The sequence below is a fragment of the Leptonotus elevatus genome, chromosome 12 (assembly GCF_054856555.1).
Source record: "Leptonotus elevatus isolate MCC_2025b chromosome 12, RoL_Lele_1.0, whole genome shotgun sequence".
Lineage (NCBI taxonomy): Eukaryota > Metazoa > Chordata > Actinopteri > Syngnathiformes > Syngnathidae > Leptonotus > Leptonotus elevatus.
In genome coordinates, this window is record NC_141250.1 from 812501 (window position 1) to 837110 (window position 24610).

A 24610-nucleotide genomic window follows, 5' to 3' on the forward strand; every position below is an offset into this window, starting at 1 on the left:
TCAAGGTTGCTGCTGTGTGTTCCCCCTCTTTAGAGCAGTAACATCTGTGTAAACTAGGGAACATCCTATTAAAAAGAGAAGACTCGGCGGAGTGTGCCTCAGAGCGGGTAGGAGATTGTAATCTGTGTACATCTCGGTCCGTTATCCTCGCGAGCAAAAATTATCTAAGTCTCTTGTCTTCCTTCCTTGTCTATTGTTTATTAAATGTTCTAGGTTGACTAAACTTGACAGAATCTGTAAAGCAGCATCCAATTCGTTCATTAATACCTAACTCTCTCTCCAAGCCGGTGAGAAGGGAGTAAAAGACAGCAAAGGCATGATTCAGCCAACTGCATGAGTGTAAAAAGACGTGTCTTAAGGCGAGATTTAAACATTTCTACAGAGGTAGCGGCTCTGACCTTTGAGGGAAGGGGATTCAAAGCACTGAAGGCCGAATCGGAAACGCTCTTGAACCCGAACCGGACTTCTTTTTGGCTTTTGGGATCACCAAAAGACCAGCGTGTTTTGAACAAAGGTTTTGGGTCGGAACGTACGGTACTATTAAGTCGACGACATAGGAAGGCGCTAGGCCGTGTAATAATTTATATGTAAGTAACAGAACCTTAAATTCACATCTCAAGTGGACCGGAAGCCAATGCAGTTCAAAGTGGAAGTGGGACTACATCAGGGATCAACTCTGAGCCTCTTCTTGTTCGCTATTGTAATGGACAGGATGGCAGACGAGGTTAGACAGGAATCTCCATGGACTATGATGTTTGCAGATGACATTGTGATCTGTAGTGAGAGCAGGGTGGAGGAGAAGCTAGAGGCGTGGAGGTTTGCCCTGGAAAGGAGGGGAATGAAGGTTAGCCGTAGCAAGACGGAATATCTGTGTGTGAATGGGAGGGACCCAAGTGGAAGAGTGAGGTTACAGGGAGAAGAGACTAAGAAGGTGGAGGAGTTTTAAGTATTTAGGGTCAACAGTCTAGAGCAATGGGGAGAGTGTGGAAAAGAAGTGAAGAAGCGTGTGCAGGCAGGCTGGAACGGGTGGAGAAAAGTGTCAGGTTTGATGTGTGATAGAAGAGTTTCAGCTAAAATGAAAGGAAAGCTTTATAAAACGTGGTGAGACCAGCAATGTTGTTTGGTCTGGAGACAGTGCCACTGAGGAAAAGACAGGAGGAAGAGCTGGAGGTGGCAGAGATGAAGATGCTGAGGTTCTCTTTGGGAGTGAACAGTATGGATAGAATCAGGAATAAGTACATCAGGGACAGCACATGTAAGAGCAGGGGTGGCCAAGTTCGGTCCTCGAGAGCCACTATCCAGCCTGTTTCTCTCCACTAACACACCCGATTCATGATCAGGATCGTTATCAGGCTTCTGCAAAGCTTGCTGATGAGCTGACCACTAGATTCAGCTGCGCTAAAGGAGGAAAACATGGAAAACAGGCTGGATAATGGCTCTTGAGGACCAAACTAGGCCACCCCTGTGTTAGAGGCTTTGGAGATAAAGTCATAGAGGCCAGACTGAGATGGTTTGGACATGTCCAGAGGAGAGATAGTGAGTATTGTTAACATTATTAACATTGTTTTACTGTTTCGATTTATATTTTAACTGTTTTGATTTTAGTTAGAGCTGTGTAATAATAAGACAACGGTTAATTCAAATGTTATTCAATCTATAGTCCATTGTTCTCTTCTCTGGGAAAGAGATGTCTAAGTAAGGTTTCTGAGTTATCTAAATGAGTAATGTTTGGAAGTTCACGCAGAGTTCTGCCCATAAATTATCTGGTCCAGGAGGTGCCGGGACCAATTATTTACCCACATCTGTAGTGGACTAAGATACCAGCTGAAGATTTATTATCTGTTTTGTATTTCACTCTTCCCACAAGGACAGGAGGGGGAGACTATTTTTTTGTAAACACTGCTTTTGTATAAGTAGTGATGAGCCCAGAGGGAGGGACATTTGGCGACTACTTCTGATTCAGCAAGGGTCCAAAAATGGCTTTAGAAATTTCTAAATAAAATACTTGCAAGTAAGCCTCTTCACTGGATCTCAACTTTGAGTTTTATTTCAACACGCAAGAAAACTTTTGACTGTTTTCTAACAGTATATTGGCAGAAGGATGCTGAGTTTCCAAATGCCAGGCAGGAGGTCTAGAGGAAGACCAAGGAGGAGGTTTATGGATGTAGTTAAAAAGGACATGAAGGTAGTTGGTGTGACAGCAGAGGATGCAGAGGACAGGGTTAGATGGAGGCAACTGATTCGCTGTGGCGACCCCTGAAGGGAAAAGCCGAAAGGAAGAAAAAAAAAACCCACCTTCATTCATGTATGCTTTACCCTGGGGCGCCCGCATCACGTCAACAACTGCGGGGGGAGTGTGCGAAGGTAAGTAAAGGGGAGGGGGGCGGGGATAGTCAAACTTGTTTACGTCACATGACTGACAGGGTGTGTGCAGTCCTCATGTATGTGCTTCTCTACACATGTATACTTATGTATACTTATATGTATACTGTGAAGATTTCTTATTGCTGCACTTCTTATTTAACTTTAATTTTTATCTCTTTCTATTCTGTTGTTTCTTTCTTACTGTAACTGCAGCTGGACGGAGTTCAGGAAAAAGTTCCCCACGGGGAAAATAAAAGTATATCGTATCGTATCGTATCGTAATAATATATTTATTGCATATAGGTCACTTTTAACCCCTTATCAGTAAAAAGTGATGGTGATGATGTACGTTGCATAAATTAATTAGAAAAAAAAGTTCAAGTACTCTTAATTGAAACACATAACCCAAAATGTGTTTTTATTTTTTTTCAGATGCACCATTCAATTTTCCCCTCCGTTGGAAAGCCTGCAGTAGAACGCTGCACAGCATGCTGCCATTTGTTTCACTGGCCCCTTTGCCCCAAAGATATTTATAAACCAACATTTATGTCCATGTTTACGTTTCAGATTAAAAATACAATCACTCACATGCATGCAATTTTGTCATGTTTTTTTTATTTTTATCATTTCTATAATTTATAATCTAAACATTTTCTTGGCTTTCTTTTAGATAAGAAGATCTGCCGCTGCAATTTGAATTGCAGAGATGGAGGACATTTTCATTGTCCTATGTGTGACAAGACGTCACAGCTACGGTATGGCTGACCGCTATGCTGTAGCAACCTGGCGACCACCAGCATCATGCAACCCACTTGCAAGCTTACCTGTATGTACAACATGCCTTACTGATTTTATTCAAATTAGAGTTCTTGTGTATTTTAACAGTTTGCTTTTGAATTTTTTTGTCGTTAGAATGATGCTTCAATCAGAGATGCCATTGTCATTCCTGTGTGGAAACCTGAGCATTTCCTGCTTTCTGTAAGTGATGGTTACTGTAACATGGGGGAAATTTGTATCACATGCAAAAGTGGTTCAGATAATGGCTGGATGAATGGTTGTTTGTTATCTATTTGAGGGTATTGTGGTTGAGTTGTCTTGTTTTGTCTTGTCACGTGATGACACACAATGTCAACTTCAAATGTCACTAACCGCAATTGTAGGTTTTGAAACAAAGACAGCGAGACATAGACTTTCTCAACTCCAAATGTGCTCAAGCCCCATTTGGATTTGGTGATCAGGAGATGAAGGAACTGCTGAAGTCACTATCAAAAACGCTTTTGTGTGCTTTCGGGAGGTTTACTATTGGGGTTTAAGTGGATCATGTTCTGATCTGTGAGAGCCTTTTTATGGTGCAATATAAATGTATGAAATCATAGTTACCAATTAGTACATTAGAGTTTTACTGATTTAACATGATGAGCCAGACCTACCAACATTATATTAATTTATACCAACAATTGAGCATAGCAACAGCCATAAAAAGCCTGTTAAATGCATGTGGGGAGTGTGACTGCATGGATCGAAATGCATGGATGGTGTGTCCCGAATTGCAGCCAGTAGTGCCTGTTCTGCATGAAACGTCCTGGATCATTTTATTGTCTATTTAGCATTAATGCAATTGTCTTTTCTATTTTAGAAACCTTTCCCAGTCACTGAATCCTGGCAAGTGGACTGAGAAAACCGGATTACAAATACAGGTAAGAGTAAGAAGTATTTATAATGTTTGCATAGTTAAAAAGTTAAATACTGTTTAAAAACCACCAACAACAACAAAACTGACACAGCTTCTTTTTGGACATTGTAGGGTTTTCCAGGACAACCATATCTTGGAATTGAGTATGGCATCGTCATGTTGATGGTAGTAGCTATTATTTGCTTGGTGTAATTTAATGTATGTGAAAGAAATCAGCATTACATTTGCTATGTTTTTCTCCAAGAATGCCTTCTACAATGTTTTGGATGCTCCCTATGACTTCACTATTGTAAGTTAATTCACTCAAAGCAAGCTCAAAACTACATCAACAAAATACTTAACTCCGGCATACACAATCCAAGTTTTAGATTTTTTTAGATGGACATGTCACTTTTGCGGCGGTGGTAGTGTATTGTCCTAATGGAAAATTTGACCTTGGGAGTTGATACTACAAAGGCTTTTATATTTTGTAGTCTATGTAATGTATATTCTCATTTAGTTTTTTTTTTTATTGCCTAATTAAATTTTTTAAACCATGGAAAGCTGTTTCCTCACTGGACAGACTCTTTAAAAGCCCTCCTGTGAGGTGAGGTGTTGCCAGTGTTTTGGCTGAGGAAAAGGAACGTGGATGACAATAAAGTCAGATTTTAATTTTGTGTTAGTCCCATTTGAGTTTTTTTGTTTTTGTTTCATAGCCATTGCGGTACAGGAAGACATTCTCTCTCTCTGTCTCTCTCTGTCTCTCTCTCTGTCTCTGTCTCTCTCGCTCTCTGTGTCGATTGCAGAAATGCAGCAAAGTGGGATGAGGCCAATCACAAACTCTTCTCTGCCAGAGTGGACCTGCCCAAAGTTTTGTGCATGGGGGAGGAGGAACAGGCTGAGGCCACTGAGCTGATAGAACCAAGAAAAAGAAGAAATCCCTGGAGGTCTTCAAATTCAAGTTCCTCAGGACCTGTTGATCTTCTGTGAGACTATAGTTGATAAAAATAAATATTTGGTATATTGTGTTAATGCAGATTAATAAATAAAAGTAAGTCTTTGATCATGTTGTTTTCTCATCATGCCTTTAATTCATTTGGATTCAGTGTCGATCTCAAGAGTGTGTGTAGGTAGCCGTGGTATTATTTATTTGTATTTAGGTGTTCCAGCCGCACAGTACTTGGCATAGATCAGGGATAGGCAAGTTCGGTCCTAGAGAGCCGCAGTTCTGCATGTTTTCGGTGACTCCTGCCTGCAACCCAGGTGTTTTAAATCATCAGCTCATAATTACGTTCTGCAGGAGCCTCTCAGCTGTGTTCGAGAAGGGAGACACAATAAACATTCAGGACTGCGGCTCTCTAGGACCGAACTTGCCTACCCCTGGCATAGACCTAAAACAAAACTGAAATTTATGGCAGTAAATAATACAATTACAATATAATAAAAACAAATTCCCATTGCTAGTGCCTCTACAATTTTTATTTTGTCATGAAAATAACACAAAATTTATGGCAGTTAAGAATTTTAAAATGCAAAACAATACAAGTTTTTTTTTTAAAGTATTTAGGAAAACATTATTACATGAAAGCTATCACGGTTTAAACAATTATTACGTTAAATGCGATTGGAGAAGTCGGACTATTTCGCCTCTTTTTCCATGTTAATTTCGGCGTTTTTCCCTCTTCATTTTCGATCAATCATAAGTTTTCAACCTGCTCTCATTTGGTCATTTTTCATCCGATTAAAAAACTGAGAACATGCTCGCGTTCCCCAAACCCTTGCCGTTCTAACGAGCCATTTCTGGAATCGGCATCTTCAACCGTTAAGTCGTGAGAGGCTTTTGTTTGCGGTGTGCGTATCCTATACAAAATCAATGGAATGTTGCGTGAATGTGCATGTTTCTTAAAGGGGCAGTAATACTTTTAGTTGATTATGGTTAACTTCCACATTTCTTGACCGATTTCAATGGTTTAAATTTTAAACTGTTCAGCTCATTTAAATGTTGGTTAAAATCAAATGTGTGTGCGTGAATGTGCATGTTTCTTAAAGGGACAGTAAGATACTTTTAGTTGATGTTGATTATGGTTAACTTCCACATTTCTTGACCGATTTCAATGGTTTCAATTTTTAACTGTTCATCTCATTCCAATGTTAGTTAAAATCAAATGTGTGTGCGTGAATGTGCATCTTTCTTAAAGGGGCAGTAATACTTTTAGTTGATTATGGTTAACTTCCACATTTCTTGACCGATTTCAATGGTTTAAATTTTAAACTGTTCAGCTCATTTCAATGTTAGTTAAAATCAAATGTGTGTGCGTGAATGTGCATGTTTCTTAAAGGGGCAGTAAGATACTGTTGATTATGGTTAACTTCCACATTTCTTGACCGATTTCAATGGTTAAAATTTTAAACTGTTCAGCTCATTTAAATGTTGGTTAAAATCAAATGTGTGTGCGTGAATGTGCATGTTTCTTAAAGGGACAGTAAGATACTTTTAGTTGATGTTGATTATGGTTAACTTCCACATTTCTTGACCGATTTCAATGGTTTAAATTTTAAACTGTTCAGCTCATTTAAATGTTGGTTAAAATCAAATGTGTGTGTGTGAATGTGCATGTTTCTTAAAGGGACAGTAAGATACTTTTAGTTGATGTTGATTATGGTTAACTTCCACATTTCTTGACCGATTTCAATGGTTTAAATTTTAAACTGTTCAGCTCATTTCAATGTTAGTTAAAATCAAATGTGTGTGCGTGAATGTGCATGTTTCTTAAAGGGGCAGTAAGATACTGTTGATTATGGTTAACTTCCACATTTCTTGACCGATTTCAATGGTTAAAATTTTAAACTGTTCAGCTCATTTAAAAGAGTCAGCAGGCCCATTCAAAATTTCCGCGGATTTTTTTTTAGTTTTAATATTTTATACACATTTTTTAAATATTTTATACAAAAAATCTGACCCATGCCCGCACACAAACTTTTGAGCAGCACAAGTCCAAGTTTGATATACATCTGGTTAACTTATAACATGGAAGTAAGGTTAATAATAAAAATTTGATTGCACATTTTTCAGTTTTACTCAAATAGGGGTGATGCAAAAATTAGTACACCACACAAAAACAAAAAAATTGTACTTTGTATGGCCTCCACGATTTTTAAGTCTTCTAGGCATTGAATGAACAAGCTGGCAACATTTTGTTGCATCAATCTTTTTCCATTCTTCAAGAATGGCCTCCTTTATAGACTGGATGCTGGATGGAGAGTGATGCTCAACTTTTCTCTTTAAAATTCCCCATAGGTGTTCAAATCAGGACACATTCTTGGCCACTGAATCACTTTCACCTGGTTCTTCTTCAGAAGTCAAACAGTGGCTTTAGATGTGTGCTTAGGATCATTGTCATGTTGGAAAAGTGCACGACAACCAAGGGCATGGAGTGATGGCAGCATCTTTTCTTTCAAAATTGAGCAATACAGCTGTGAATTCTTATTGCCATCAATTAAATGCAGCTCCCCAACACCAGCAGTACTCATGCAACCCCACATGAGGACACTGCCACCACGTTTCACTGTAGGCACCATGCATTTTTCCTTGTAATCTTCACCTTTGCAACGCCATACAGTTTTGAAGCCATCAGTTCCAAAAACATTTATCTTGGTCTCATCATTCCAGAGTATAGAGTCCCAGTAGTCTTCATCTTTGTCAGCATGGGCCATGACTAACTACGTGCACTTTTTTGTGCCTGGGCTTTAGGAGAGGTTTCCTCCGTGGACATCACCTATGCATGCCATTCCTCTGCAGTGTACGCCGTATTGTGTCACGGGAAATAGTCACCCCAGTTTGGCTTTTTATTTCCTTAGATAACTGCAGTGAACTTAGATGTCGATTTTCTTCCACCCTTCTCATTGGAAGACGCTGCTGTCGAGTTGTTAACATCCCTGGATGACTTTTTTTTTATTTTTTTTTTCTTTTTTTTTCTTTTTTTTTTTTCTATAGAGCTCAGTATTGTTCATTCGGAAATGTCATCATCATTGCTCTTTTTTTTTTTTTTTTTTTTTTAAATATATATATATATATATATACACATATATACATACATATATACATATATACATACATACATTTTTTTTTTTTTTTTTTGTGTGTGTGGGTGAGTATGTGTGTGTGCGTGCGTGCGTGCGTGCGTGCGTGTGTTTGTTAGCTCACCAGAAAACCTATTAGAAAAAAAAAAATCTCATACCGTTCACCTAAATCGAACACCAGGAGACCCGAGGGGACCGAAGAAAACCAAGGAAGGTGAAATCCAGCACCGACCAGACACCCCCCACCAGAACTCCTCCCCAGCCCAAGAAACATCCAGACCCCAACAAATCCAAAAAACATAAAATCAGGGAGGCCTCAAGAGACCAACGGAGAGACCGAGAAAAGGAAGGAAGGACAGACGAAGGATGACTTTGACGTCTCTATGAGATGGTTGCAGTTCCATCTTTTTGAAATTTTTGTACCACTTTTGCTACAGTATTCTGACTAATGAGGAAAGCTTTGCTGATCTTTTTGTAGCCATCACCTTTGTTGTGCAAAGAAAATATTTTCTTTCTCAGGTCCTGTGCCATTTCTCTTCCGTGTGGTGCCATTGCTAACAGCATGAAATGGGAAAGTGTTTTCTTTAAGTAACACCCATTTATAGTCAACAGTCTGCTTGACACCTGTGTAATGAATAATTAGACTCAGCTGTAGACGTTTGTAGTCTAAAATTTGGGCTTTTGGGGGTTTGCTCCAGAGACTTTCAGTGGGGTGTACTCATTTTTGCAGCACCCTAATTTGAATAGAACTGAAAATTCTGTTCTGTAATGTATATTCTTAACCTTACTTTCATGTTATAAGTTAAACAGTTGTTATACAAAATTAGTCTTGTCAATATTTTGAAAATTGTTTTTTATTTCATTGACATATTGTTTAAAGTGTTATTTTTCGTAGGGGGTGTACTAATTTATGCTGAGCACTGCCAGTTCCACCCCTAACACACACACACACACACACACACACACATATATATACATATATATATAAGACGTGAGTGTCCATTTTGACTCGTTCCAATTTTAATTCATGCTATTAAGTTCTTATCTGTGCTTAGTAAAAAACGATGAGGGTTAATGTCTCTTATATGTTCGTTTTTTGTCTAATGTTTGCACTTCGTATCAGTAGTTGATAGCTAACTGCTAGCGTGTTAGTAATTTGCCAATGTAATCTAATGTAGACTAACAATATGGTTTTTCGTCCCAAAACAGCCTGTAAACAATTTATTCATTCGAGTTTAATTTCATTAGGAGTGTAATTTGCTTTGTATGATAGAAGCACTCATATAGTTGCTTTAAAGGTAATTGTTTTCTTTCTTTTATTTTTCCAGAAACTGTAAATCTGCACATGCAAATAAGGCTGCATTTTGAGTTGAATAAATGGTTGAGTTCAACTGAAGACTTGCATTCTCTCATACCGGAGCGCCCTGTGGTGGTTAATTAATCCCAAGTAATCAGTTCAGAGGTTGAATACTCAATAAGGGTCCTTCGAGCCGGATTTGTTAACTGCTACAGGACATGTCTTCAGTAGAGGACTTGACATCCCATCCTGATCCTGATGTCCAGCAGCGACATAGGAGACAACTTAGCACACCCAAACGTCTGGAGGACTACATCCTTGCTTATCATCCACAGAGATCTGCACTTTCGTCCCACCCCAACCGGAGGGGTCATGAGGAGCAGAGAGCAGCAGTTACCACAGCAGATGGTGGGCAAGCAGATGTGAGTGATCACTCTGTCAGCAGCAGAGCTTCGCCGAATCCCAGCTCAAGTGATCCGTTAAGCACCACAGCATTAAGACAACTTGTTGAATCCATGTCCAGGAGTGAAAGGGAGGATAGGATGGAAATAGTACATCTCACCAACAAACTGGGGCAATATGAAGCAAAACGTCATCGGCAAGAGTTGTTAGACTACATTACGACGTTCCTTCAGCGGAAAGAGGAGCATGACTACTGTGCGACAAGCAAAACGTCACAGCTGCAACAAGTACAGCCACCATTTCCCCTCCCTAGACATGTCCACCATCCGAATCATATAACTCCAGCAACAAGGCAGGTACATGACATGACAGCTCAGGCTGAGACACACACAACAATAAGCATTAATTGGAGGGAGCAAATAAGGACAGAGATGACACAGCAGGATGTGACATGGTACAATCTGCCTTTCAAGCAATACAGCCAGCTTTTGCAATGAATCAGACCTCTGCTCGCTCGATCATCTCATCTGGTATGATGACACCAGCCTTGACCCAACAACATCCCATCAGACCTGTCCCATCACAGCCATAGATGACAGGGCAGCTTCACAGCAATATTGATTTTGTTCCCATACATCAATCCCCACAGCAGTCTCCGCCCACGGCATCCTATCCTAGCTATCCAGCAGGATTGGGCTATCGTCCAGCTTCGCCTCAAGCTTCGTCAACCTACGGTCTGCCTCACTATGTGCCCGTAACCAAGCAATTAGTTCCATCAATTCCAGGAGTAAGTTAGAATCACCTAGAGGTCCAACCACTGCTGCCAACAAGCCAGATCATTTGCATCAACGTTCAATATATGGCTTGCCAAATCCCCAACTTCACTACAGATAGTGAGAGGGAGTTTGCTAACCTCAAGTTAGCCCTCGATAATCTACTTGAGCCATATCCTGAACTATCTGAAAAATATAAGTACCCCGTGTTACTGGAGCACCTTGAACTGCCCGAAGCGCAGATGATTGGTCAGTCATGCCGTCATGATCCATTTCCGTACTCGGCTACCATGCAAGCTTTACAGCTCCAGTATGGACAGCCCCACCAGCTGGCACAAAGCGAAATAGCTGCCATCCTGACAATGCCAGATGTTAAAGCTGGTGATGCACGTACGTTTCAAAGTTTCGCCCTCAGGTTCCATGTCTTAGTCAGCATGCTGCTCTCTTTGGAGGGACCTCAAGGGATGCAACAAAATTGCTGTTCCCATGTCGACCGCTTACTGAGTAAGCTACCCAAGTACCTCAGAGATGGGTTCATTGAATATCTCCAACTAACAGGGAAGCTCAACACCATGAGTCTGAACCCTTACAACCTGCAAGATTTAAATGGATGGCTTCAAAGGAAAGCTCAGCAACAGCGCCTTTCAAGTCGACTAGTTCAGCGCTACCAGATAGAGAAACCACGCAATGATAGGAAGGAGAAGACCCCATCTAAGGGCAAAGGTCAGAGCATAGCTGTGTACCACGGCACAGAGCCCCCTCAACCAAGCGCCTCCAGTAAGTCCAAGTCATCCTGTGGCAAGAAACAGTTCACAGTACACTGCCTATTTTGTGACAGTGAAGAACATTACATTAGTCGCTGTCCTCAAATAAAAGAGCAATCTGCAGTCGAGATAAATAAGAATCGAAGGAAAACGCTGCTGGAAGCATGCACGTCATCACACACCTGAGTCCTGTAATTTGAAAAAATTCTGTAGTGACTGTGGCAATATTCATCTCCAAGTGCTCCATGACGTCGCTCAATACCACTCCGCTGATTCCCCGTTGGCGACCACCGAGAGCCGTGTGTACTTGACGCCAAGTGTAATGTAAGCCCAAGTGCTTTTGAAGGTGGTTCCTGTTGTGTTACACCACAAAACCAATTCACTGGAGACCTTTGCTGTATTAGATGATGGAGCACAACGAACTATGATCTTAACATCGGCCGTCAGTCAGCTGTGTTTGAGGGGTGACTTCGAGACCCTCACCTTACGCACTGTACGGCCAGACGTCACACACCTCCCAGGTATAAAAGTTAGCTTTGAAATCTCACCCCGAGATAACCCACAGAAGCGGTACAATGTGCAAGGAGCATTTACTGCAGCCGGTCTGGCTCTGATGGAGCAAACTTATCCGGTTCAGATGCTTCAGAAACGTTACTCCTACCTGAAAGGAATACCACTGAAGTCATTTTACAACGTACGCCCACTGGTGCTTATTGGCTCAGATCAGGTACACTTAATCACTGCTATGGAGCCAACTCGCCAAGGAACCAATGGTGGTCCCATTGCTATCCGAACCGCCCTCGGCTGGGCCCTACAAGGTGCACATGGGTGTACTAACAAACAGACTCCCATGCAAGTGTTTTTTCACTGCAGTCACTAGTCCGGATGATCTACTGTTCCAAAACGTTGCAAGACTATGGCAGTTTGACATTTTACCATTTCGCAATGAGAAAGTGGTCGTCCGTTCGTGCAAGGATCAGGAGGCCAGGAATCTGCTGGAAAAGAAAACCCAGTGTCTGACAGTTGAAAGTGTCAACCGATACGCAACCCCTCTATTGAGAAAGATTGGTGCCCCTAAGCTCAACAGTTCTACACAAGCAGTCATGGCTCTTTTAAGAGCCACCAAGAAACTACTAAAAAGGGATCCAGAGAAGGCAGCAATCTACTTGGCTGAGATTGTTAAGCTTAATGAAGCTGGATACATTTATGGTCCCCTTTACCACGCATGCAAAAATCATAATTCAGCAGTTATGGTCCAAACAAAGAGATGATCCTGGGTTACCCATTCATCTCCGACAAGCCTGGGAAACCTGGGAAGATGAGCTGAAACATCTCGACAGTGTGCTAATTCCCCAATGCTACTCTCCAGTCCCCGCTGACGACAACAATCTGAGATATACCCTTCATATATTTTGCGATGCTTCAGAACAAGCATATGGAGCAGTAGCCTACCTTGCATTCCATGCAGAGAACATCATTCACACATCCTTTGTGATGGCCAGGTCCAGAGTTGCTTCCAAAAGACAGCAGTCTATACCTCGTCTTGAATTATGTGCAGCCCTGACAGGAGCTCAACTAGCCAAGCTCCTCGAGACAGAGATGACGCTCCCTGTACAGCAATACTGTGGTCTGACTTGACCACCGTTCTAGAATGGCTGCAGTCGGACTCCTGCAGATTCAAGGTGTTTGTTGGAACTCGTGTATCGGAGATTCAAGAACTAACAGACCGTCAGGCTTGGCAGTATGTTGACAGTCAGAATAACCCCACAGATGACATAACTAGGGGGAAATCATTGCTGGTACTAACACAACCCGGTCGCTGGAAACAAGGACCTGAGTTCCTCACACAGAATGTTGAGCACTGGCCAAAGAGGCCCGAGCAAGTCATGAAGGACAGCTCATCTGAAACCTATCACATTTGGTTAGTCTACGTCGAGACCATTGAACACATACCCGACGCCACTAAGTTTAGCTCCTTGAAGTAGTTACTGGATGCGACACGACGAGCGCATGGGGCGGCAGCGGACTCAGAGGTTGACCAGTCTATCAGTCACCGAGATGCAGAACTGTTGCTGCTGAGAAGGTGCCAAGAGCAGAGTTTCCCGGAAGAAGTTGCTGCGTTAAAGAAACAGAAGTCTGTGCACAATTACAGTCGACTTGCTAGCCTTGCTCCTGAGTGGGATGCAACCTCATTGCTCATCCGTGTCGGAGGAAGACTACGGAGACTACGAGACTCATGTGTTGGAGAGATTTATCCTATTGTGCTTGATTCAAAGCACCAGGCAGTCAAGCTTCTTTTCAGAGACATTGATGAGCGTCTGCTACACCCGGGTTCGGAACGAGTCTATGCTGAAGTCCAAAGACGGTTCTGGATCCTGCGAGGACGACAAGCCATCCGATATCATCAGTAACTGTCCAACCTGTCAGCATTGGAGAGCTCAGCCAAAGGTGCCACAGATAGCAGACTTGCCTCCTCAACGACTTCTCTGTCCACCGTTCTACTCAACAGGCATTGATTGCTTTGGACCATACCAGGGGAAGATTGGCAGAAGGACCGAGAAGCGATGGGGCGTGCTTTTCAAGTGTCTCACTACACAAGCAGTTCATATAGAACTCTTGAACTCCCTGGATGTGGATGCTTTCCTTCTTGCTCTTTGCCGTTTCATGGCCAGGCGGGGCAGACCCAAAGAAGTGCTTTGCGACTGTGGTACCAGCTTCCGTGGTGCTGACTGAGAGTTAAGAGAGGCTTTTGCCGCTATGGAACCCCAACTGAATGAGCAGTTGGCAGACTACCAGATAGACTTCAAACTCAATCCACCAAATGCTCCTAACTTCGGAGGGGTTTGGGAGACAGAAGTGCGTTCGATCAAGGCTGGTCTTCGAGTAACAGTGGGCTGCCAGTCTGTCACGGAGGACGTCCTCGAAACGATTTTGGTGGAAGTTGAAGGGATTTTGAATTCCAAGCCCTTGGGCTATGTATCAGGCGATGTAGCGGACTCTGATCCGGCGACACCAAACCTTCTCCTGATGGGGCGGCGAGATGCGACACTACCTCAAGCTGTCTATGCTCCAGCAAGTATTGGCCGGCGTAGATAGCGCCATTGCCAAACACTGGTGGATCAGTTTTGGAGTTAATTCACAAGGAACTATCTTCCTGATCTAAAGACACAACAGAAGTAGAGGAAGTCAATTGGGAACTCAGTTGTGCTAATCGTGGACCCAACGCTTAGTGGCCTGTTGGGAGAGTGGTGCAGACAGTCACCAGCCAGGATGGACATGTCAGAACAGCCGAAGTTCTGGTCAAAGGCAGGATCTACACGAGACCAGTAGCACGTCTAATCCAACTTCCTGTCCTCCAGGATGACACAGATAACACTAAAAACGAAAAACTTTCCTAAGTAGTTGGCCATACCTATCACTCTCCTCATCCGCTCTGCATCAGTTGGTTCGGGCATCTCCATGATGGCTCTGACCTTGTTTGGGTCCGGAAGCACACCGTCAGCCGTGACACAGTGTCCCACGAACAAGATCCTGTCTTTTGAGAACTCACGTTTTTTGTTCAATGTCAGTCCATGTTTCCTGAGAGTTCCTAGCACCTTGTGTAACCTCTCATTGTGCTGCGGTATGTCTTCTCCAAAAACGATAATGTCATCAGCGTGGCAAACGACTCCCTCACACCCTTCCAGCATCTGTGACATGCGACGCTGAAAGTGCTCTGAAGCATATGAGATCCCAAATGGCAGCCGGTTAAAACAATATCTACCCAAAGGGGTGATGAATGTTGTGAGAAGCAGACTTTTTTGCCAAAACCCGGATGTGGCGTCGAGTTTTGTGAAGACCATTGCCCCCGACAGCGTAGCAAGTGAGTGGTCTACCGCTGGAAAGATGTGCCTCTCTCTTCTCACCCACTTGCTCAGATGGGTCATGTCCACACACAGTCTTATTTTATCTGGCTGCGCCTTGGGTGCCACCATGAGACCGGCACACCATGGTGTGGGTTGTGTCACCCTGGAAATCACACTGATTCGCTCCATGCACTCCAGCTCCACTTAAACTTTGTCACGCAGCGGCAGGGGTACTTTGCGGGGAGTTGACAGGGCGTATGGAACGGCTCCTGATTCTAACTCGATTTTGTTGGGGTCCTCCAACTTCCCCAGCCCGGAAAACACCGTTGGGTACTGTGTTCTCTGAAGTCCTCTGGCTGTGTTTACACTGCATTGACACGTTTTACCGGCCTCAGCGCTTTAAGTGCGGGCAGACCCAGCAATGGTTTGTACAGCCCATTAACAACATACACTTCCTGTATCGTTGTCCTGTGAGCCCTTTGTTTACCTTGAAAGCGTAATTTGGCGTCCAATTTCTGTCTGCCTGGCGCATACAGTACTTTTGCTGGCGCCTGGAGTGATCCATATTTCTGTGGAGAGTAATGTGAGAGTATGCGTATGTGGGTGAGGGTGGGAGTTGGGGCCCCCAGGGATTGTTCACCCAGGGTGCAAATCTAGCCAGAACCGCCACTGTACCCACTCGGGTTTCATATATTCTTCCTTTGACAAATAAGGAAAGAAAAAAAACTGTCAGAGATGACACGCAGCAACCGGTCCGTTTTGGTGGCATTATGAATGAAACATCAACCTCCACCAATTCAACGACCAGAGTAAGAAGCAGATTGTGTTTGAATTTCGATAGATGCTGGTGTGGTGGATCTGGCATGCATGAAAACCTCCACCAAAGAGGGGAGCCGTCGACCCAGGCCAGGACCGAGCAAGCACAACCCCCCAGGGCCCCCCAGGCCACTGCAGCGCCAAGGGACAACCCCCGGGCCCCGCAGGGGCTACCGGCCGAAGAGAAAACCCAGGAGCCAGGAGCGCCCCCCAACCCAACGCAGCAGGACGGGGCACGGCAGGCAATCCATTTTCTTAACCGCTTGCCAGCCAATCGCAGGGCACACAGAGACAAACAACCATCCACACTCCCAATCACACATATGGACAATTTGGAGTGTACAATTAACCTGCCATGCATGTCTTTGGAAATGTGGGAGGAAACCGTAGTACCCGGAGAAAACCCACGCAAGTACGGGGAGAACATGCATACTCCAACCAGGAAGGCCGAAGCCTGGACTTGATCACACGTCCTCTGGACTGGGAGGCGGACGTGCTAACTCGTCTACCGTGTTTTTGGATTTGTGCTCACGGTTTTCGGTTTAGTTCAGTATGTAGTTTCAGAAAAAATTATTATGTCTTGGAGTAAAAAGTGAAAGTGTATATTATTCACAGATAATTTATTATTATTATTATTATTATTATTATTATTATTATTGTATTATCATTTAAATTATTATTCTATTTATGTCAGTGGCAAATAATGGCAGGCATAACAAATGCCTGCCACTATATATTATTTGTTAGGCATAACAAATAAGCAAAAGTTGTAAAACCAACTTGTGTGTATCAGTCTGTTGCCATTCATACAACAGACTAAGTCATGGTTACCTGCAAATATATCAGCTTTGTGTTCAACTATACAAGCCCAGATTTCACACTAAGTACATTTGTGACTAAACTGAGTTAAGATAAATTTTTCAGTTTAAATTTTTTGTTTGCCAAGTGCCTTGGTTCCACAGGTTGTAAAACAACTCTCAGATCAAATAACAATTGTACTAATATAATATGAAATTATTAGACAAGCCTTATTTGATGGATGTAAGAGAAATATGTGTCATAATGTGTATCTCATATGGATAGGGTAATGTTTATCTCATTATTACTCCTACATGATGTGTGAATGAGTTCAGCTCATGCCCTAAGTAGTCTCATATCTTCATTCACGTTGTAAACACCACCACACTGGATTACAAACTAAAGGAACAAGATGTGCTTTAATTGCAGATTTCCACTTTTATTTTGAGGGCATTTACACATTGGTCAACAATATGCGCTCGTATGGGGCTCGAGGCCTACTAACGTCAGTTAGCTGTGCTATGCTATCATGGACCTCGGGTTAAACCAAACTCCCGTTCGAAACAAAACACCTCAGTCATGAACATAGCGATTTCCGACGTCCGTTTCTGGACTCGGCCATCTGGAGGGGCGGGACAATTCCCGGTAGGCCGTCCTATATTTCGGGCCGTGAATCAGCAGGCAGGAGCCCACACATTGTTTCAAAATCACGCAGGAGTGCAGGTACCAACCCACACATTGTTTCAAAATCACGCAGGAGCGCAGGTACCAGCCCACGCATATTTAGCCCGTATATAGTCTCCACGTCATTTTATGTTGACTGTCTCATTGTCAATTAACTGTAGCTCCAAACAACCTTACAGACCATTATATATAGCACTGACTGCCTGCTTTGTTACTCAGGGTGTCGCCAAGTTACAATAATTTAATATCAAGAGTAGCAAAACTTTAATCCCCGAATAGAAACAATAAACAATATAATTACATTAAATCTTGTCTGTACAAAAATAACACATAAAAGAGGCAAAACACAATCACAAGTGTTACTAGTAACAGCAACAAAGCATGATGGGAAAGCCTCCTACGATTACCGTTGCTCTCTTGAAGTTGGCGTCAGTCAGCTCACTAGTGTGCAACAGAAGTCAAAATAAGAGTACTAAGAGGAAGTACAGTATCAGTTGCCTTATTCTTGCTGGTTTAACTTCATTTGGTAAGTGTGTCTTGTGAAGCGTAAAATGTCTTATCCCATTTAATGTACATTTGCTTATTGGTGTAACGTGTATGACATGACATGAACAGGTCGTTTGGACTGATGGAACGAAGTATCATCACGTTTGAGGGTGTTATCACAAATGTGTCGCAAAAATTGATGTAACAATGTTGTGATGATTAAGGGTGTGCCAAAATCATGCATGTCATAGGAAAGGATTGAATGTTGAATGTGGGTTGAAGCTCAGTTTATGGTTAACACCTGTTGTTTGAGGCCTTGAGACCGATGGCAATATTTCGCCACTCCTGACGTAGCCAGCATTATTCATTAGTCACCAATTATTAAGTGCTTACTAGGTTCATAAAACAGCTACTTTTACATCGGGACTTCTCAGTGCTAGTACAAAATGTGCTATTTGGTATTGGGAGCCGCGCCTGGCCTCCTGGAATGAGTGATTGCTTTTTGGCTGACACAGATGAATTCTTGTGCGCAAGCAGAATTACAGCACACGTTCATTAAATGGAGAGAAAGGCGAAGGGTGGGGGCACAGGGCTCTTCGAATGAAGTAGCTTGATTTTTAATGAATAAATAATGATATAATAAATAATAATAATAAATAATGATAGTAGTGCCTATGTAGTACTTATTTGCGATGAATCTAGAGGCTAGGATGATTGAAGTATGGTTGTACTTAAATGTCAGTTTGACATGAATTAGAACCTGTCATTTTACATGCAAGCCAGATGTTTAAAGGACTGAGTATGTGTTGATGATGAGGCAACATTGTGAAATGTTGAGGAGATGTGATCCACTGGGTTAGTTAGCATTTTGTACTTGAACAAGAACATCACACACATTACAATATGTTTTGCTGATAACTGCTTGGATGACGACAAGTGACGTTGCATTTACGTACTCCCATGAAGGGAGCAACCCTGAAAGAAGGTAATACCATTTTTGAATGAATCTTCTGATACCTTGTATGGGGTGGTTTTTTTTTTATGTCATATATGGGTGGACCTTAGGATGTATTCTATTTAAAAAAAGGCATTTTGGGGGACTTTAGAGGCTTTTTACGACAACCATTCTCAGATCGCACGTCTGTGATGGCCTCAGCAAATTTCGAGGTAAATTAACATAGGAAATTGAGTCCCTATTTGTGACTTGCCGGCTTCATCGCTGCTAAGAGACCTGCTAGTTGGCTTCGTCGCCGCTGCTCGCTGGGCTTGCCTGCTGGATTCGTCGCCGCTGCCGCCGCGTGCCGGGCCTGTTCGCTGGCTCTACCACTGCCGCTGTTCGCCGGGCCTGCTTGCTGGTGATGAGTTATTAACATTGTTTTTCAGTTTCAATTGATATTTTAGCCGTTTTGGATTTAGTTATAGCTGTGTAGCTCAATGAATAGTATTGTATTCTTATCTGTCCCTCTCATGAGAAAAGAAGGGCAACGGGTTTCTCTTCTACTATTATCTACAAGGGAGTTTAGTCTAGTACCGGTCTCAGCCGGTCGGAAGAGGGGAGGCACAGGCTTTGTATTATTGTTTTTCTCTAATCTGATTTGTATTCCTGGGAACTTGCTGAACTTGCTGATGGGAGGAGACTTTTCGTATTCACCCACTTTTCAATAAATAATGATGTGCCGGAGGAGAAGACACACAATCTGAACAGAACACGGTTTGAGTGTCGTCAATTGTTGTCATCAGAAGCTTCTGTTTTAATGATACCTTTGCAAAGGGACTTCTTCACCAGAATCTCACCATTCAGTTAATTGAACACGCAAAGAGTATTATACAAATATTCGGATACTCTAACACTGGCCTCATCGCTGTTGCCTGTTGGGCTTGCTGGCTCCATTGCTGCTACCAAGCCTGCTGGTTGGCTTCATCGCTGCTGCTCACCGGGCCCGCTTGTTGGCCTCATCGCCGCTGCTCGCCGGGCCTGCTTGCTGGATTCATCGCCGACGCTCGCCAGGCCTGCCTGCTGGATTCATCGCCGCCACTCGCCGGGCTTGTTTGCTGGCTCTACCGCTGCTGCCTGTTTGCACTCCGGTGTCATCGTGGGACTCAGCGACGAACAACTGGGGCCCCAGTTGTGAAAGGTAGGCTTTCAAGATGCCGCCACGAAAGGCTAATCAGAAAACCATGACTCAAGTAAATGAACTAATACAGCAGCAAAAAGACATGTTTATTGCATTGCTACATCAACAACAGGACAATTTTAAAAGTTTCGTATGGATAATTGTGGATTTAACAAACAACAGATTAGATGCACTCTCACGGGAGATACAGGAGGTAAAGATAAGCTTACAATACACTCAAAAAGAAGTGGACGATTTTAAAATGGACAAGGGATAAACAGATGGAGCACAACAAAACTATACAGTTGGATGTTTAGCATGTGATAGTATGCAGTGGCGTAGCAAGGGTGCCCAGGGGCCCCAAGCAAGAAGGGATTGGGGGCCCTGGCAGATGGGGTATGGGTGGGGGGTTGGCACGGGGCACGACAGACAACCATTCGTCAGATGCATGTTGTCAAATTTTTTAATTTGCACATCTGCATCTTAAAGAATGAATTGTGCTTCATTCAAATAACTTGTTGAAACAAAAATAAAAACAGTAATACAAGAGTAAAGTGCACATAAGGGTCTACATTTATTTAAACAAATTTGGATCCAAAAAAAGAATACAGCAGAGGCCAAAAGTTTGGACACACCTTCTCCTTCAATACTATGTTTTATTTTCATAACTATGTACATTGTAGATTCTCACTGAAGGCATTAAAACAAATAAGGTGAAAATAATACAATACATACATAAACAAACAGCCACCCTTTTCTCAGATTACTTTTTTGCACATTCTTGGCATTCTCTGGATGAGCTTCAAAAGGTAGTCATCTGAAAGTTTTTTCCAACAGTTTTCAGATGTAAGGATGCCTAGAGTACGCAAAAAAGTAACCAGAGCAAAGGATGGCTATTTTGAAGAATCGATAATATAAAACATGTTTTCAGTTATTTCACTTTAGTTTTTTTTTTTTTTTTGTTAAGTACTGTAGTGGACCAAACATGGACAAAGACACAGGCACTTAAAAAAAAAAAAAAGATTAAATTGAATCAAATCAGAGCAAAAAGATTTAACAAAAAATTCCAACATCAACTAGTAGCTAAAGTTTGATGCCCAATTTAAAAGAGGTCAACTTAACATAACACAAATTAAACTGGGCTGACCTTCAGATAAACAACTCAACTATCGTTAAATAGGGGTGGACCAACCTAAATGAACACAAGAGGGAGGTATGACTACAAATCAAACAAAATGACCAACTTAATTCTATAGGACAAATTGACAAAAACATATCAACACTAACGAGTGAAAACTAAAGTGCATTTAAACCAAATTAACAAAAAAAAATACTCCAAACAAATAATTAAACAAATACATCCCCCCCTCCAGTCTTGAACAATGGCAGGTGCCAGATCTTCACTCCCACCTTCCATCTTGGTTGCTTCCCTCAAACAAGAACAAATGCAGTAAATATTCAGACAAATATTAACTAAAGTGTTCACCCCTTAGAAAATATGTCTCCAAACAAAACTACTTACTTAATATTAACTGAATTTTTTTTTATAATTTAGTAATTAAGCTAAAGTAAATTCAAACAATACTGACATTAGATTTTGGTGGTAAGGGTATCCACCACAGTACATAACTCCACATCAGTTCATACATAGTTTTGATGCCTTCAGTGAGAATCTACAAAGTAACCAGCCATGAGAATAAAGCAAATGCAATAAACAAGAAAGTGTGTCCAAACTTATGGCCTGCACTGTTTATGCAATATTAAAGGGACTACACCATGGTATTTTAAGCCCTTCCAAAGTTAACTATAGGCATATAAGGATGAAATCTTACCTTTGACACAATTGCGATGTAATTTCCTATGAAATATGAGTTATTTGGTGGCTATTTTTCTTACCCGGAAGTCAAACCCCGCCTCTCCCCATGTGGCTTCGCACAACGCCTACGCAACATACAGATAAGTTGTAAGCCGATTTTTAAAATGCACTCTAAATTTTACTGGCTGCGAGATCTCTGCGTTTGGTCACACAAACAATTAATTCTTGAATAAACATTTGAAACAAAACGGGTCCTTGCCGCAAGAAATCGTGGAAGAGGAGGGGAGCAGAGAGGCTAATTAGAGGAAAAAAGGAGGAAAAAAAGCACAACAGCGGGTCGCGAACCCACGCACTGTTGCTTATGGGGCGAGCGCACTATCCACTACACCATAGGTGTCAAACTCCAGTCCACAACGGTCATAGTTCATAGTCATAGTCATAGTTAGTTTAGTTTCCCTCTTCCAACAAGCTGATTCCAATCAGCAGGATCGTTATCAGGCTTATGCAGAGCTTGCTGATGATCTGATCATATATCAGCTGTGTTGGAGAACGGAAACATCCAAAACCTCCAGGACCGGAGTTTGACGCCTATGCACTACACCGTCCGTTCATTTAAATTCATCAGCGCAAATGTTTTACTTGTAGTTTACACCAGTGTCAGCCAATTGTCATTTCATTGTACTTTAGCCTTGCAAATGTGAAGAATAATTTATTGCTTTGAATTCATTTGGAAAGAATGTTTATTGATAAAGGCTACTTTTTTAATAACGTTTTGTAAAATCCAAATGAGTGCCGCCAAAGACGTTAAAAGACGTTCACTATGTTTTTTTTGTTTTATTTTGGAAACAGGTGGAGGAAAGCCTTGGCCAGCTGTGCTGAAAGTATCAAGCAGATCGAGTTAGTATAATGACTATTTTTGGGCACTAGATGGCAGCGATGACTCTCTTTGGGCAAGATCGGGTAGGAGTCAGTAGAAGACTTGAGGCGGAGCTAGAGTGTTGAGGGGAGAATGGCTGAGGAAGCGAAAATGGCGACCAGTTGCAAGCAGCTCACGCTTGAGCATTTTTTTCAAATACGAAAAGCATCGACCAAGGCTAAAGAGCACATTGAGGATGATGATGGTGACTCCGAGGTTCACGCCGAAGTTGGAAGCGTTGACGCGGTGGCTTCGATCACGTCGTAAAGCCTCACCGGCTAGCGATGCTAACGCCGGAAAACGTGGTGCACAACTGAGCACTTCTGCACATGCGGACGTTCAATCGGACGAAGAAGAGTACCCCGAGTCCAATGCATATTCATCGGAGGAGTGGGTACAGTCTGATCACGGAGAAGACACTGGTTCTGGACTACGATGCCACCATGAATGGAGTGGATAAGATGGATCAGAACATCTCTTACCACCCGGTATAGGAACTGAAGGACATGAGGAAGCCAGACGTAACACCAGGTCACCGTATCATGATCCTGAGAGTAGACTTGATGACAACATGGCCAAACACACACTGCAGTATATACGTGCTACTCCCCGGAAAAAAAGGCCGGCAAGAAAGTGTTGTAGGGTCTGCACGCGAAGGGGCAATCACAGTGAAACTAATCTGTGGTGCAAATTCTGCTGTGTAGTTGAAACATCCACACAATTGTAAATAGTACCACAGTTGCACACATTTGTAAATAGTTTGCCAAATTGTTTTGTCAAATTGTTACACTGTTGAATGTAAATAAACTTATTTTGCTATCAAAAAACACTTTTTCATTGTTGGTGGTAGTGTTTTACAGAAGTAAAGCACTGTTTAGGTGTTTGTGGCATCATTCATGGGAAAAAAAAAGGTGTCAAATTCACTAGAGTGCATGAAATAATATAGTTTCACAAAAAGCTTGATTTCTCCGTATTTTGGTCCAAAACAGAGCATTTGGATGAAACTAACCTATTTTCTATTGTTGATGACTGAAAAACAGAATAAGGTAGAAACTAACTTTATTTTTCTGATGAAAGATGAGAGTTCAATCTTTCATTTGGTAGTATCTGTGTTTCCATAGTCCAAACACAACATTTTCTGTGGACCTTGAAAGATCAGTCAAAATGCTTAAATCAGCTGGCACCCACATATCCTCTTTTCTGAAAATGCTTGGCAGTCAAAGAGTTAACATGGCTAAAAGCTCCAAAAAGTAGATTTTTCATATTGCAGTCCCTTTAGAGTTATTAAACTGTGCAAAAGTCAAAACTTGGTTGATTTAACATATGTTCGAGTCATTTTCAAAAGTGGTGCTTCCTTAATTTGGCCTGTGCAAAAACAGTTATTAGGCTATATGTTCACGATTCAGTGATCTCCCCCCTGAAAGTCTCTCCTAAGCCTCACGCAGACAGTCATAAACATCTCTTACTTACAGTCACCACTTGTTGTCTTTTCTCTTCTCCCTCTTTTTTCTTTAGTTTTTCACTCCCAGATTGATAGCTCCTTTTCATCCTGTCAGTCTTGTTGGAGAATCTCCTGTCACCCTATTTGTTTACACTAGCGCATGCAAGCTGCACGTGTCTCTAATGAGTAACAAGTGGGGGAGGGGCAAGTTTGGCTCACGAATGCCTTTTAGGGAATTTGAGACGGTCAACTGTCATTGCACCTTGGCACTCCTAATGTGAAAGAATAAGATTTGCTTAATGGCAAGCTACGCCTCTGATAGTATGCTGTTTGTCACTGACA

General features: G+C 42.2%; 1 protein-coding gene across 7 annotated transcripts in view; it reads left to right on the plus strand.

The window, feature by feature from the left end:
* mmadhcb (metabolism of cobalamin associated Db) overlaps nucleotides 1-23505 on the plus strand; it is a 103205-nt gene extending 79700 nt beyond the window's left edge. For 2 of the 7 annotated variants that reach the window (XR_015096660.1, XR_015096655.1), the window contains exons 8-14: nucleotides 2797-3190; nucleotides 3277-3342; nucleotides 4001-4061; nucleotides 4169-4222; nucleotides 4843-5022; nucleotides 9445-20116; nucleotides 22761-23504. Coding sequence is in view for 1 of the 7 variants with exons in the window: in XM_086090909.1 (XP_085947035.1) it covers nucleotides 2797-2839 (43 nt within the window). In the remaining 6 variants the exon portion in view is untranslated. Of the gene's footprint in view, nucleotides 1-2796; nucleotides 3191-3276; nucleotides 3343-4000; nucleotides 4062-4168; nucleotides 4223-4301; nucleotides 5116-9444; nucleotides 20117-22760 lie in introns of those variants that run through there. The other 5 variants (XR_015096659.1, XR_015096656.1, XR_015096658.1 and 2 more) reach the window with 5 other exon arrangements.
* The last annotated feature ends 1105 nt before the right edge of the window (nucleotides 23506-24610 follow it).